This window comes from Onychostruthus taczanowskii, unplaced genomic scaffold, assembly GCF_017590055.1.
Source record: "Onychostruthus taczanowskii isolate IOZ18803 unplaced genomic scaffold, ASM1759005v1 scaffold114, whole genome shotgun sequence".
NCBI lineage: Eukaryota > Metazoa > Chordata > Aves > Passeriformes > Passeridae > Onychostruthus > Onychostruthus taczanowskii.
The window spans coordinates 99,249-114,827 of record NW_024498074.1 but is presented as its reverse complement, the minus strand read 5'-3'; the positions used below and the strand labels follow the sequence as shown (position 1 = coordinate 114,827).

Below are 15,579 nucleotides of genomic sequence, written 5' to 3'. Positions count from 1 at the left end.
CGGGCGGCGCCGGGGCCGCGGCGGGGGGAGCGCGGGCACTCGCGGGGCCGTGTCAGCGCTCACGGGCGGGCGGCACGGAAGAGCCTCCCGCCCCCTTTACTCCCTCTTTTTCCCATCCTTTTCCCATCCTTTTTCCCCCTCGGTTTCGCGGCCGCGAGGACGCGGCTGTCACCGGTGGGAGAAGGATGAGGCCGCCTGGGAGTGCGGGGCGAACGGCGGGGGTTTGAGTGTTTTGGTATCTGGCGCCTTTGTTTCTCCTCCTCTGGGCACTGGGGTTTGATTCGGAGCCCTAGTGGCCTAGATCCTCGTGGGAGCAGGGAAGTGCAGGTAAAAAAAAAAAAATAATAAAAAAGAGAGCACCGGGGAGACCTAGGGAGTGTCTGAGGAAGCAACAAGCGGTCGGGACAGCACAGGGAGGGACAAGACATCAGGCTCTGGAGCTTTTAATTGGAATTTTAATTTTTTTTGGTGCTGGAGCCAAGAAGTTCATGGATGGCCGGAGAGCGGGAAGGGCCGCAGCGATGGAGCAGGGGGTGTTGGTAGGAAAGAGGCTTTGGGGAGAGTGAGGTGTTGGGGATGGCTGAGTGTTATCTGCCAGCCCGAAATCCGTGCTCCACGGCGGGCACCTGGTGGGTGAAAAAGCCAGAGGCTCACGGGGGGCTGAGGGAAGATGGTAAAGGATGCAGGTTACCTGCCACAGGTGCACATTGAACAGTCTCCTCTCACACCTCTGCAATGCCAAGTGCCCGTCCAAAATAATTACATCTCCCCCCTGGAGCTTTGAACAAATGGCTGCCACCCCTCAGCTGAGGCGTTTTAGCCGAGGAGGGTTCATTTTCCTCCCGTCGCCGCGTCCATCCTTTCCCAGGACGCTGAGCCGGGAGTTGGATGGGGTGAGCACGGTTTTGTTACGGCTTGTTTTGCACCGTGCCTGGTTTAAAAATCCTTGCGCGCGGATCCATTGGGGAGTTTTGAGTCGCCGCATAGCCCTGGTTTAAAAACGCTTGGACACGCGTTGATTGGGGAAGACTACGGGGTTGGAGTGTTTTTAGTCAAGAGCACACCGGTGTGGAATAAAAGCCCCATTTAAGCATTGCAGTTTGTGGTGTGGATCTGAACAAAGCCTTTGTAAGCGGATGCTGCTCCAGGACGGTGAATTAAGGCGTCTCTTTTCCCACCCAATCCGCAAGGGAATAGAGGTGAGATGGCAGCCGGAAAAAATCTCTCTTTGGAATTACACGTGGCTTGCAGCAGGCACTGCTGAGCCACAGACAGGCGATGTTCTCCCACACAGAGCCGAGGCTGAGCGGGTGTAAACGCCTCCATGGCTGAGGGCCGCGGCCTTGGCTGCCCTCAGCAGCCGCCGCCATTTTGGTTCGGGGAAGGGAGACCAGTTCGGCCTGCAGCGCTACGAAACAACCGCAGGTTCGCCCTGAGGCCCCTCTCAGGCCGCTGAAGAAGCGAGCTGGAGGCTTTTCACCACCCGCGGGCAATGGGTCACCTCTCCCGGGGCAGCGGGCAGGCGCCGGAACCCGCGCACCCGCGGAACGCCAGGCCGGGGCAAGGCGGCTGGGGGGGACGGCGGTAGATGGCGCACCGCTAAAGCGCTGGGCCTGCCGGAACGTTTCTTCTCGGGGAGCGAGTTCCGCGGGGAAGGGTTCCGGCGGCGCACCAGGGCGGCTCGGCAAGATGGCGGTGCCCAGCGCCCGCTGCCTGTGGCGAGGTGAGGGGGCCGCGCTGAGGGAGCCGCGGGCGCTGCCCCCGCCGCTCTGCCGCGGCCCTCAGGGCTGGAGGGGGAGCGCGGGGGTCTGTCCGGGTCGGGGGGCTTGTCTGAGGCGGTGTTTGCTGTCGCCCCGCAGCGCTGGCCCCGCGGTGCGGCTGGGCCCTCGCCGGGCTGGAGCAGCGCCTCGCCGTCCCCGCCGTGCCGAGCCCCGCCACAACCCGGCCCTACGCGGCGGCAGCAGCCAAGTGAGTGCGGGTCCGGCGTCCCGCGAGGTGCTGGGAGGGGTTTGGTGTCCGCAGTGCTGGTTCGACAGCCGGCTGAGCCTCCCGGGCTGCCGGAGAACAGGCTGCACTCGCAGGGAGTGTTTTCCGTGCTGATGGCACGGGGAAAGCGTGGCGCTGTGGTTTTGGGCTGTGCTTTTGCGGGGTGTAGCAGGGTTGCATGTCAGCGTGAAAGCTGGTGAGCTCCTGGAGTGGGTTTCAAACCTTTCCTGTCCTTTAATTGGCTTTTCGTTGTTTAATTTGCCACGTCTGTAGTAACAGAGCGTGGCTGGGAGGAGCAAAAATCTACAGGAGAATGAAGTGTTCTCCAGTGCTGCAGGCTCTTTACAGAGAGGTGGAGTGTCCAGTTATTATTTTAATATTCTTCTCCTCGCCTGGAGACCCTCTGAAAATAGGAAAATTAGGAAAATAGGAAAATCAACTGATTGCAAAATGCCACGGGAGAGGGAGGAGGAAACCTTGCTTTATGAAATAAGGCTGCCGTGAAGATAAGATAACTGCTGAGCTCACAACGTGCCTGGGGGGTTTATTTTTGGTCTCAGAGCTGCCAAAAAAGACGCCAAGAGGAGCAGGCAGGAGAAGGGGAAGGAGCCGGCCAGGGAGAAGCCCCTCCCTCGGAGGCGGCCGCTGATGAGCAAGCCCGTGGACGACGTGTACCTGACTTGGCTCTACAGGAGACCCTCCTACGGGCTGGAGCAGGCCGTGGCCATGCTCAAGAGCTTCCAGGAGCTGGATTTCACCCACCCCAAGCAGTTTGTCTACATCAACGTGTTCCTGGACATGGCTCTGCAGAAGAAGGTGGGGTGGCACCCCTGGAGGCTTTGGGTCTGTTTGCACTGAGGGCAGTCCCGTGCCTCGTTTGTGTTTTCTGCCTGTCATTTTGAGGGCACCAGCTGCCTGTGATGCTGTAGTTTACCCTGGAGTCTTAATGTCGTTTTGTTTGCTTTAATATTTTTATTTTTTTTTAACTTGCCAGAAAAAAGTGGATCCTTTTTCCAGCGGTGTCTCTCTTCCCCATCACTTTACGGACGAGGTGAACAAGGTTTTGGTGTTCACAGAGGTGGGTGAGGCTGAATTCCTTCATTTTCCTGGGGTTTTGGTGCTCACAGAGGTGGGTGAGCCAGATTTCCTTAATTTTCATGGGGTTTTGGTGGTCCCAGAGGTGGGTGAGCCAGAATTCCTTTATTTTTATGGAGTTTTGTTGCTCACAGAGGTGGGTCAAACTGAATTCCTTCATTTTCCTGGGGTTTTGGTGCTCACAGAGGAGGGTGAAGCAGAATTCCTTCATTTTCCTGGAGTTTTGGTGCTCACAGAGGAGGGTGAAGCAGAATTCCTTCATTTTCCTGGAGTTTTGGTGCTCACAGAGGAGGGTGAAGCAGAATTCCTTCATTTTCCTGGAGTTTTGGTGCTCACAGAGGAGGGTGAAGCAGAATTCCTTAATTTTCATGGGGTTTTGGTGCTCACAGAGGTGGCTGAGCCAGAATTCCTTCATTTTCATGGGGTTTTGGTGTTCCCAGAGGTGGTTGAGCCAGAATTCCTTCATTTTCCTGGGGTTTTGGTGCTCACAGAGGAGGGTGAAGCAGAATTCCTTAATTTTCATGGGGTTTTGGTGTTCCCAGAGGTGGTTGAGCCAGAATTCCTTCATTTCCATGGGGTTTTGGTGTTCCCAGAGGTGGGTGAGCCAGAATTCCTTCATTTCCATGGGGTTTTGGTGTCCAGCACACTCTTGCAGCTGTCCTTTGCCAATTCATAACTTTATCTGTGTGAGATGATCCCACAGAGCTCCCATGGGTTTATCTGATGCCTCTTGGGACGGAATTGTTTGGAATTCTCTCCCTGAGCTCAACTGGCAGCAGACCAGCAGCAGCCCAATTAGTAGTCCAGCTTTTTTAATTACTTTTTTTCTCTCCACAGAACGAGCAGGAAGCTGAGGCAGCTCGGGAGCACGGGGCTGCCATCGTGGGAGGAGTTGAATTAATCAAATGGGTATGTTTTTTTCTTAAAGAATTGCAAAAAAATCCCAATTTTAGCAGGACTGGGGCTCTAGCTGGGAGGCAGCAGGCAGAGTGAGAGATGGGTTTCTGTGCTTTTGGACCTTTTTATCACTCAGCTTCAGTGCAGTCAGTGGAACTGTGCTTGTTGCAGATCCTGGAGGATGAAATCCAGGCTGATTTCTACGTGGCTGTCCCTGCCATCATCCCCAAGCTCATCCCCCTGAGGAACAAACTGAAAAAGAAGTACCCCAGCATCAAGAGAAGTAAGGAGCAGTTCTTGGTTACCAGTTCCTGAGGGAGGTGGAGCCCTGGGATGGTTTTTGTCAGGCTGTGTGGTTACTTGGGGTGTTAGGCTGTGGCTGCACCACTTGTCTCAGCTCAAGGGAGCTTCAGGGATCCATTTTTTTCCTGCCACAGGCAAATCTGGGGTAAGAACCCAGATAAATTTGCCCATTTTTGAGTGGGCAAGGAGGGAACAGAGAGACTGTTTCTGTGGTCTCACTTAGCACACCATTGTCCTGTCTCTGAAACTGCGTTTTGGCGTGGTGTTTGCCTCAATTAACAGATTGGATTATCTCTTTCCTGGTGCCACACCCCTCTGTGCTAATTACCGTTGCTCAGACCACTTCTTTTGTTTGTTTTTTGAACAGATTCCCTGGGCAGTGACATTCCCAGGATGGTGCAATTCTTCAGAGAATGTCACGAGTACTCTGTGCAGGACGAGAGTGTCATCAAGACAAGAATAGCCAGAGTAAGTGTGGGCAGAGCTCTTGCATTTTCTGCCCTGAGCAGAACTGTGGTATTCCAAGAGGGGGGAAAAAAACCATCTTTTCAATCTGTTTCTCCAAGTTTTTGACCATTTTTTTTCAGCTAATCTGTGAAGAAGATAGAATCCTGTCGTGTGGCATCTTCAGCTGGTTTTAAACTTCTTGGGGTTTTTGGTTGTTTTGTTTTTTGTTGGTTTTATTTTTGGTAAATGAATAAAGTATAAGTTTGTAAGTCCATGGTCAATATTCACAGGAGAATCAAAAAGTCTTTGCTTTAACCAAATAATTGAAGACTTCTAATTTTGCTAACTGTAGTTCTGGACTGGAGCAGGAAGCAAGAACTGTTTGTGTTACCTGAAATACAACATTAATTTTGGCTTATTTACTCATTTCCTCTGCCCTAAGCTCTGGGATTTTTTTATTTTCCTTCTGGTTTGTGTCTCTGTAATCCTGCCTGATGTTTGGTGTTCCTCTAACTGAGGGTGGCACAGGCAGGGAAGGGTAGGAAATGCCTGAAGCTTTGCCTGGCAGTGTTGGAGACAAATAGGTGTGCATCCACGAGGATTTACTGTGGGAAGCTGGTTTGGAAGCTGGCATCTTCCTTTGAATATGAAAACTGTTTTGTCTGAGCATTACCTGTCCTCATCATGGAGCTGATGAGTTGGTTCTGTTGATTGATTTCATTCTGTTCCACTCCTAATGCCTTCAGTTTTGGGTGCTGATGCATTTTGTGGCCTTTGACAGCTGCTGCTTGAAGCTTCTTTCCCCAGCTCCTTCATTTTAATGAGGTTTTGGTTGGTTTTTTTAAGAGTTTCCAGCCCTTGAGGCTGCAAGTTGTTACAGAGCCCTGGAATTTCATGTCCTGAGTGGAAACAGGGAGAAGAGTGAGCAAATCAGCATTTGGATAAGGCTGTTAATGGGACTTGTCACTCCTTCCCAGGGAACACAGACAAAGGAAACCTATCCAAACGCAGGATAAACACAAACACCAGCTCCAGGCCTCACCATGTCTATAAAATAACCATAAAATATAAAATAAAATAACCATGGCTGACTTGGCACTGTCCCTTTGCAGCTGGATATGCCCACTGAGCACATCATTGCCAACCTGAGAGCAATCATCCACGACATCTGCACCTTCAAGCCCTCCAATTTTGGTAAGGTTTGTTCAGGCTGCAGCAAACCCAAGCTGGGAGATGGGTGTTCTTTACTGGGTTGTCATGCAGTTACCTTGCTGCTCTCCAAATATCTCTTAAAATTCCTGCCCCTCCAAGGGAAAAGCTGTTTTTTTCTTTCCTTATCTTCCTTAGCAAAAGGAATAATGTAGTCAACTTTAAGCAGAGGGCATCTGCTTAGCTGGAGAGGAGATGGTGGTTTATGAAATAATTTTAGGGAAGGAGCTTTGTGTAAGCTGCAATCCCATTTTTTGGTGTTGGTACTTGCTTAATGTCTGCCTGAAGAATGGTCTTGTCCCTCTCCCAGTGCTGCTGCTCACAGTAGCTGCAGAGACCAGACCATGAAAAGCCAAGTGCACATGCCTTGAGAAGCCCAAATAAAAACTATAAGGGGTTGCCTGATTTTAAATATAAACGCAGAAAGGGGTGTTTTTTTAAATTAATTTAAATCAATGTACATCAGCCCAGTTTACTGAGGATTAGCTTTTCTCCTCTGAGCAGCTTTTTCAAAATTTTATTTGGAGTGTCAAGCCTGATTCTTGTGGTGTTCTTTTACTGGCTTGGTGGCAAACATTTGCTGGGAGCAGTCAGCCTGGAGAGCTGGGAAGGGGTGGAGTGACCAGCTTGGTGCTGCCCTTTGTCTCCCTAGATCCCATTGTGCAGAGGTTGGTGATCAGATCCTCCACCAGTGAAGGCTTGCTGCTGAACCTCGATGGAATCCTGCCTCGGGTGGAGAAAGCAGAAGAAAAAGAGGAAGAAAATGCAGCTGGTGAGGACCAGCAAAAACCTGCCCAGGAATCCCTTGGTGCCTGATGTGTTTTCCTCGTGGACCTGGCGCTGGAGCTGGGGAGGCAAACGGTCTCGCTCAAATCATGCTCTGTGAGAGCAAAAAATAAATGGAACTCGTGGATTTCGTGTCTGAATTGGGTGTAACGTTGTAACGAGCAGGAGCCTGTTGTCAGAACCGAGCAGGTGTTTTTCCCTAAGGAAGAACGGGATGTGTTTTTTTGGGGGGCAGCGAGCGTGCGGCTCGCTCCGCTGTGTTTTCCTCGCCTGGTTTTTTTGGAACGCCAGCTGCAGACCCGGCTCTTTCCCGGTGTTTTCCGCTTTCCTTCCAGGAGATGGCGCTCCCGCCCGTGTAGGCGCTGGAATTCCTCCTGGACTGGTATTTTTGGGGGGGCTCTGTTGCTGAACATGTGTTTGTAAAGCTGCACCCCGAAATGTAAGAAGGTCCCAGAAAGGACTGGCTGTTTACAACAGGGGTGAGCTGATCCAAATCTGGCAAGGTTTAAATAATTCCTATTATTGGAGGTGGGCCTCCTTTTTCCAGGAGTTACTGGGATCTGTCTGCATGGAAATTATTTTAGTTCCCATCAGAAGCATTTGGCTGCTGTCAGTCAGGGTGACCAATTCCTGTCAGGCCATGCTGATTATTTGGGTTGTTTGGGGTTCTTTGCTCAGAGTTTGATCCAAAAAAACCCTTTAAGTTGTGTATAGGAAGGTTTCACACTGACTTAATGGACTTTGCATGTTGTCAGTGGGAAAAGCAATGCCAGTGCACTGGAATATCTTTATTTCTAAGGAATTACACATGTAAGGGGTATTATGAGGCATTCCAGTGGTTGTGTGTGTTGTTTGTGGCCCAAAAGGAGCAATCTGAATATGAGTGACCTGTTGGTGTGGAAAACCAAAGGCTGTGATGTTATCTGCACAGATTTCTCTGTTTTTTCCCTGTTCTCTTGGCTTGTTTCCAAGACTTCACTGTCCATTTTGGGAAAAGATAGGCCTGCCCTCTTTGATGGGTGGATTTTAAAAAGAAAAAGTGCTGCTTAAGCATAAATGCACAGGTGGGCTTAAATCAGAAGCTCTCAGACTGCTGAGTGTGCTCTCTGAGAATAAAAGCACAGAATAAGAAATGTTCCTGCAGGAATCTGCACTTGGAAAATCCCAGAACTGTGGGGACACAGGGAATCTTGGGCCTCTGGAGGTCAGGTGGGCAAGAGAAGCAGCTGATGGGCTCAGCAAGTTTTTAGGTGCAGTTCTGAACTGGTGTTACTGATTGCTGAAGGAATATTGCCCCTGGGCTGTGCCATGGTGTACAAGCTCTTGAGTGCCTTGGGACTTCTTTTTTATCCTGGAATGCTGGATTGGCATGGGGTGGGGAGAGATGGAAGGGAGAAAGACAACGTGAAAGGATTGCTGTTTAATGAGCTCAGTCCTCAAACATGCAGAGCGGGACTTGTGGTTCTTGGGCCTTAGAAATCCCTTTAATTGTCCCACTGAGCGTGACTGCTGGCTTCTGGAAGCCACTGTGGGATGGAGAGAGGCAGTGCTGCAGCACCTTCAGCCCTGCAGATGATGGATGATGGCTTTCAGCTTGGTTTTATCCCTGCTCTTGGTTTAGCTAAGGAGCAGAGCTGGCAGTCAGGCTTAGTGAAACACGTGGAAACATTTGCCCAAAGAAGGGAGAAGTTGTGCTGGCAGCCTGCGTGCAGCTGTGGGGGCTGCAGGGTTTGGGCTGACCCTCAGCCTCAACCTGGGCTTGTGGGGGAATTCTTGGCACTCCAAAAAAAAGCTGGGATCTCCGTGGGTCAAGCGGAGTTCACGGGGTTTGTGCTGGGAGTTCTGCCACAGCTGGAGGAGCAGGGCAGGCATGTGGCAGCTGCCACCAGGGGTGACAGGTTTTTAGTGCTGTGATGGGTGTTCTGAGTGATTAAATATGATTTTAGTAACCATGTTCTGCAATGCCATTGGTCCTGGCAGACTCTGGGAGAGGCTAATGCTGTAGCCAAAGATCTGTCCATGTGGGAAAACTTGGATTGAGGGGAAAAAAGCTTTAGAGGCTGACTAAAAACACTGTTAGGGATAAACATAATTCTTCCCCAAGCAGTTACTTCTGTCAGTGCCTCAGCTTGCAGGTGTCTAGAGGCTTCATCCCACCAGGACAGGAAAGGAGAAGTGTCAGTGTGTCCCCTGCAGGACTGCTTGGAAAACAAGAGGAAAATGCCAGTCTTCCCAAACTGCCAGGTACTGGGAGATGCTGGGTTGAGGTCACACGTGGTGACAATGCCACGTCGTTTCCGTGGGCTAACCTCATGGATTTTAAAAAGGCTTATTAAAAACATTGTGAAAAAAAAACCCAGTTAAAAGCTGGCAAAATAACTGTCAGGTGTTCTGGAAGTGGGGAATGCAGATGAGAACTCCTTCACTTGCCAGAGATGGATCCTTCTCAGAGCCATGTTTCTCCAGCTGCTCTGTGCAAGGCTGAGCCAGCACATGCCCATCTTTCCAGGAACACAAGGCATGTCTGGCTCCAGTCCTTTCAGAACCCCAGTTAAAAGCTGGAAAAATAACTGTCAGGTGTTCTGGAAGTGGGGAATGCAGATGAGAACTCCTTCACTTGCCAGAGATGGATCCTTCTCAGAGCCATGTTTCTCCAGCTGCTCTGTGCAAGGCTGAGCCAGCACATGCCCATCTTTCCAGGAACACAAGGCATGTCTGGCTCCAGTCCTTTCAGCCAGGGGTTTGCCAAGTGGAGGAATGGCTCTTTCACACCAACTTGCAGAAAACTGACCTGTGCCTAGAGGTTTGATTAAAAAAAGGAGGCTAAAAGTGGTTTATTTCTACACCCCCAGTGACTTTTTGTGCCATTGTTTCCAAGATCTGTGGCAGCAGCTGATGGCTGCATCAGTGCTTTGCAAGTTGTGCCCTTCAAGCTTTCAGCCTGTGGACTATCTCATATTTCTCCTGAGAGAGTCTGAAGCTTGTTTTATAATTTTATTTGCTGCTCATCTGTAAGCAGACTCAGAACAGAAATGCTGCTTTTGGGTTAAACAGGATGCAAAGGACAAAACTTTACCAAACTTCGAATTCCTGAAAATTTCAAGCTTTTTGCACCGAGTGCAAAACTTGAGAAATGCTGGCAATGAGTAGTTGCTAGAGGGAAAATCTGAAAAATTATCTAAGTTATGGGTCTGGAGTTCTGACTTTTAACAGAGTCTTGGGAGCAGTGTTGTGAGAAGAGCAGGAAGGAAGGCAGGAGAAATGGGGAGGAGGAGGCTGTAGATGAACTAGGGAAACAAGTTTTCAAAGCCTAAAGAACAGCAGCAGGACAACACAAATGGTTAAAAGGTGGAATTGACACATTTATATCAAGTTATTGGACCCTCTGTGTGCTTGGCTTTTATTATTTTCACCTGTTCTTTCTTGCTGGTGTTCCTTTGAGTTTGGTGACATTGTCCAGAGTTTCACCTGAGGAATTAGAAGGGACCTGGGGCTTGTGTGGTTTTTTTGCTGTGGGAATTCCAGCACACAGTCCTGGGGAGGGGGAAAAAAAAAAAAAGCCCAGAAAATCCGACCTCCAACTCGGAGTTGAACATGGTAGCGTTCATTAGGAAGTGAATCAAAACTGAGCAGATGGAGTTACCACGGGGAATTGTTATCAAATTGAGCTGCCATCGTTGCATTTAATCAGGCAGGCAGGAGATGAAGGCAGCAGCAGCAGCCCAGCCCTGTGCAAGCCACTGCTGTGTGGGAACTGGGATGCTGCTATGAAGCAGGAACGCTGAAATTGGCAGGAAAAAAACCCCCCATGTCATTCACAGGCTAGTAAAAATAAACTCCCTTTCCGAGTTCATTTTAATTTGGGGCTGGGAATGGCTGTAACTTCAAATTGGGGCTGTTTTTCTTTATCCTGTGACTTGCAGGAGCCAAACTTTCATTTGGAAACGTTGGCTGCGAGATGTGTTGAGTGTGCAGTGCTGGAGTGGTGACACGGGAAGCTTTTCTTGAATGGACTTAGTACTGTGTGTGTGTGTGGAAGTGCTTAAAGCAAGAAAACACTGTAAGGGCAGCAGTTAAACTTGAGTTTCTGATGGTTTTTTCTTTTAGTTTGAGTGCTTGATGTGGGATTGCTAGAGGTCTCGTCTTTAACTCTTACTTGGATTTGCTCTAGGAAGAAAGAGCAAAGCGGCAGCCGTGCCACGAAGAAATGGACGTGGAAATAGACCAGGCTTTCATACTTGCTGTTACAATCCTACAACCCAAACTGACACCCAAAACACAGCAAATTAGAGGCTTCAACCCCGGCGAGAGGGTGACCTCTCCCTTCCAGCCGCCGGCATGGATCAAATCAGTGGGGTCACATCCAACACAAACACGTTTGCTTTCCCTAATCCCCGCACGGCTGCGGGATTACCGGGGGCTGCTCCATCCCCAGGGGGGGAGAAGCCACAATCCTCTGCCCCCCCGGGAGCAAGGTGCCGGGGAACAGGAGGGGGAGAAGGAGGAGGAGGAGAGGCTCGGGTGCCGGGAGGAAGGAGGGCGCAGCGCTGCCCGGGGCGGGGCGGGGGGCGGGCGGGCTGCGGCGCGGAGCTGCCCCTTTGTCTGCGGGCGAAGTTTGGCGGCGGGGCGGGGGCCGAGGCGCTGCCCCGGCACCTGCCGCGGGCCCGGCGGGCACTCGCTGCTCGCCGCCAGGGGCCATGAGCACCGCCGGGGCCGCCGTGCTGCTGCTGCCGCTGCTGCTCCGCGCCGCGCTGGCCGATGCCGCCTCAGGTGAGTCGCCGCGCCGGGCGCGTCCCCGTCCCGCGGGCGCGGGGGGGATCCCTGAGGAGAAAACCTGCTCCAGGACGCCTTTTCCCCTGGGATACGGGACGGCTCTGCCTCCCTTGCCTCCCTCATCGCGCTGCCGGCGCGGGAGGGGGGTCCGCCTCCGCCCCCCGCCATTTTGGCGGCTTCCCCACAGGCGAGTGAGGGGCAGCGGGGCGAAGCCGTGCCCGGCTGCCGGGCACGGAGGAACGCCAGTCCCGCTCCGGGCATCGCCGGGCTGCCCCTCACGCCGGGGCCGTGCCCAGGTGAGGGGTGCTGCCCCGGCACGGCGTGTGGGGCCGTGCCCGAGAGAGGGGTGCTGCCCCGGCACGGCGTGAGGGGCTGGAGCGGGGCGAGCCCGCGGCGTGAGGGGCCGGGGCGGGCGGCGGCAGCCGCAGCCCTCACGCAGCCCGCGGTGGCGGCGGCCGGGGGGAGAGCTCGGGAATGCGGCGCTGGGAAGTGCCGGGGAAGCGTGAGGGGAGCCGGCTGCAGCCGTGCCCCGCTCCTTGCCTTAGGAGGAGGAGGCTGGAGCCAAGTTGGGAGCGCTCGGAGGGACGCAGCGCGTTTTGTGCCGGAGTGTGGGTTGGATGCGTCCGTGCTCCTAGGTTGTATTCCACCTCGTCCTCTGGCTGTGGGTTGTTGGTTTCTGGAGCGGCTGTGGTTCTCCCCGAATCCTGCCGAGTTGAACTCCCAGTGAATAGCAGAATGAGCGATGTGCGTGCGAGCTGAGGCGCTGCGAGGTGTGGGTTGGGGATGTGAACTCCTTGGGCAGCGCTCCGACAGATTTGGCTTTTACCAAAAACAACAGCTCTCAAACCGGAATGCTACACTCCCAACAGCCCACATCCAGGATGCCCCCCACAAAAATACCACAGTATTAAGTCTGGGGGTTTCTTCTTTGGGAGCTTCAGTATGTGCAAGTCATAATTTGCAGAATGCTTTTCAGGTGTGCTTTGCAACAGGTGGTGATCACACCTGGGGCTTCGAGTTTCGTGGAAAATCAGGGAGCTGTTGCATAGAACCTTAATTAACGTGTGTATAGTGTGTTTGGCTCGCCCCATAATTGGGGACAAAAGTAAAATTTATTTGTAACGGAGGATTTTCCAAGTCCTGCGGAGTTGGGCTGTATCTTAGTCTCCCTTGGTGACTTGTAAAGGAGGGAGCTGTGTCTTTGCCCTCGCTGGAGAAGAAGGATCAGACTTGGTGAGCTGCCTTTCTGGTCCTACATGGTCCCTGTTCCCTGCTCTGGCCCCGGAGGGGATGAGCACACTGGTATTTTAAGGAGCTATAGCTGTCAGTGAGCTAAAAAGAAAACTCAGCCAGCCCTGGAGGGGTAAAACACATGGGTTGTGCTGGTCTTAACTACCTCATAATAAGTTTTTTGGGTTTTTTTCCCCCCCATGCCTTCCAGTAATGTTTGACCTTGCGTTTTGCACTGAATTTTGAGGTGGAGCTGGATGATGAACCTTGACGTTATTTTCTCTCTGTGCCAAAAGAACAGCTATTTGCTGAATTTGAGAGAAGTGTGGCTGGGCTCCTGTGGCTCATCTTCTTGGCAAGGGAAAATAATTCCCGGTGGTGCCTCCACAGCCACTTGCAGCCGAGCTGAGGACGAGCTCAAAGGAGGAGCTTTTCATGCCAAGAAGTGTAGCTCCCAGGTTTTCTGTACAGATTGGTCTAATCTGCATTTCTCGGGGAACTCCACTCTTTGACAGGGAAATTCTGACTTTGCTGGGTGGTCCCTCGAGGCAGCCTTTCCTCGGCCTCTTTCCCTTTCATCCTGGAGCTCCTTGGGTTGTTTTGGATCGCGCTTTCTCCTCACGCTTTTGGGAGACCGATCACGCGCAGTTGCTCCGCTTCCCAGAAAATCCATGGAAGAGCTATGAGCCGAGGACAAGCTCAAAGGAGGAGCCAAGTGTAGCTCCCAGGTTTTCTGTACAGATTGGTCTAATCTGCATTTCTCGGGAAACTCCACTCTTTGACAGGGAAATTCTGACTTTGCTGGGTGGTCCCTCGAGGCAGCCTTTCCTCGGCCTCTTTCCCTTTCATCCTGGAGCTCCTTGGGTTGTTTTGGATCGCGCTTTCTCCTCACGCTTTTGGGAGACCGATCACGCGCAGTTGCTCCGCTTCCCAGAAAATCCATGGAAGAGCTATCATTCAGCTCATGTTCTCCTCACGCTTTTGGGAGACCGCATGCAGTTGCTCCGCCTCCCAGAAAATCCATGGAAGAGCTATCATTCAGCTCATTCCTGGTTTTTACTCCCTAACCTTTTATTTGATCATTGGGGTGGAACATGCCAAGTGTGCTCGGATGTGTGACTCCTCTGCCCCTGGCTGGGAGAAGCTTTCCCTCAGCCAGCAGGCCCAGGACAGCTGGAGCAGGAGGAGCCCTGTGAGCCTGTCCTGTTGTCCATGCAGGAGTGATTTAGGAGCGAGGATTCACACTGGCTCTTCTCACACTGTTATTTTGGCAGGCCCCCCTTTCGTTGCTGCCTTTTTGAGCCCGCCAGGGATCCTGTCCCTTACCCAGAGGCTGCCCAGCTGCCCCAAAACTGCATTTTTTTGGTGGCTGCCCAGCTCAGAGCAGGTTCACTGGAGGGATGTGCTGCTGCTCTCACTCGTGTCTAACCTGATTTATTTTTGTTCTGGTCCCTCAGGTGCCTGTGTCTACCACGGCTTCTTATTTGAGGTAGGTGAGCTCAAACACATTCTGGGGAAGGGTTGGAGAGGGTGCTGTTGAACTTCTCTCCAGTTCCTGCTTTTTGCCACCCCTGTGCCTGGGGTGCAGGCCACAGGTCTGGCAGCTCCCAGTCGGCTGGAGAGCACGCACCTCTCTCCTTGGAGAGGTTGGGAATTCTCCTTTGGACCCCGCCAGTCTAACTGGGTGATGAGATGTGAGGGATTCCCGGGGTGTTGGAAGCCGCGGATGTGCAGTGCCAGGCAGGATGGAGGTGGTGCTGGGTAAAGCATCGGTGCAGTGCGTTTCTTTCCCTGAATTAATGAGCTGTTAATGACAGCAGCTTAACGCTTTCCCCCCTCAGCTGGTCACGGTGAGTCTGGTGTACCCGGACTGATCCTGACAAACCCAGCGCGTTTTCTTTTCTGGTGCCTCTAGCAATGTAATCCGTGAGTGACTGGCTGCAAGAATCACAGTTTTTAAGTATTTGTGGACAGCGTTTTGCTCGGTGACGCTCGTCGGCCTTGCTCTGGTACTCGGGGCTAAAAGGAGGTAGCCTGAGCTACTTTGTGTCTCTGGAATTCTTCTAAATGTGTTTGCTCCTCTTCTTGGTCCTGGCAGAAACCTGTAGCCACTTTTTATTGTGTTTTGAGCCGTGGTTGGAAACACTTTCCTTTCAGTGCCTGGTTAGGATTTTTCTCCGTGTTTGGTGCAGAGGAGGGCAGGGTGATTAGAGGGATGGAACACCTCTTCCGTGAGAGGCTGAGAGAGTTGGGATTCTCCAGCCTGGAGAGGAGAAGCCTTGGGATGAAGGGAACATAAAAGAGAGATGGAAAGAGGCTGTTTCAAAGGGATGAGGTGACAGGACAAAGGGGAATGAATGGATTCAAACCAACAGAGAGGGTAGGTTCAGACTGGATATTAGAAAGGAATTCTTGGCTGTGAGGGGGTGAGGCCTTGGCACAGGCTGCCCAGAGAGGTTGTGGTTTCCTCTGGATGCCTGGAAGTGTCCAAGGCCAGGAGCTTGGAGCAGCCTGGTGTGGAATTGGATGAGCTTTAGGTGCCTGCCAAGCCATTGTGTGATTGCATGTGGAAGTGGCTGTAGGTGAGCTGCTCCTCCTGGGCTATTGTGGGAATGCTGTTTGCCTCGCAAGTCTCTGAAGTCACCTGGAAAACCCTTGGTGCATAAATGAAACCTCTAAGTGCAGCGATGCAGGCACTGCAGCCTTGCTGGAGTTGTTAATGCTGCTCAAGTCCTGCTTGGCTGACTTAGCTCCTCGTACACCCAGGCTCAGCTCGTGTTTGTGGCTTTGCTCTGAGGGAAAGCACCTCCCTGAGCGTGATTCCCAGCTGAGCTGCTTGGTGTTCCTCCCCTG

General features: G+C 52.2%; 2 protein-coding genes across 2 annotated transcripts in view; both read left to right on the top strand.

The window, feature by feature from the left end:
• The first annotated feature begins 1,563 nt into the window (after nucleotides 1-1,563).
• Nucleotides 1,564-6,850, top strand: MRPL1 (mitochondrial ribosomal protein L1). The gene is made up of 9 exons (XM_041427447.1): nucleotides 1,564-1,723; nucleotides 1,860-1,968; nucleotides 2,547-2,802; nucleotides 2,981-3,064; nucleotides 3,919-3,990; nucleotides 4,150-4,261; nucleotides 4,649-4,749; nucleotides 5,841-5,922; nucleotides 6,590-6,850. Exons 1-9 carry the CDS (start codon nucleotides 1,690-1,692, stop codon nucleotides 6,751-6,753), a joined length of 1,014 nt encoding a protein of 337 aa, XP_041283381.1. The 5' UTR covers nucleotides 1,564-1,689; the 3' UTR covers nucleotides 6,754-6,850.
• Nucleotides 6,851-11,372: 4,522 nt separating this feature from the next.
• FRAS1 (Fraser extracellular matrix complex subunit 1) overlaps nucleotides 11,373-15,579 on the top strand; it is a 103,029-nt gene continuing 98,822 nt past the window's right edge. Inside the window, exons 1-2 of the mRNA XM_041427445.1 lie at nucleotides 11,373-11,493; nucleotides 14,184-14,215. Coding sequence (XP_041283379.1) covers nucleotides 11,421-11,493; nucleotides 14,184-14,215 — 105 coding nt within the window. The 5' untranslated portion in view covers nucleotides 11,373-11,420. The remainder of the gene's footprint in view (nucleotides 11,494-14,183; nucleotides 14,216-15,579) is intronic.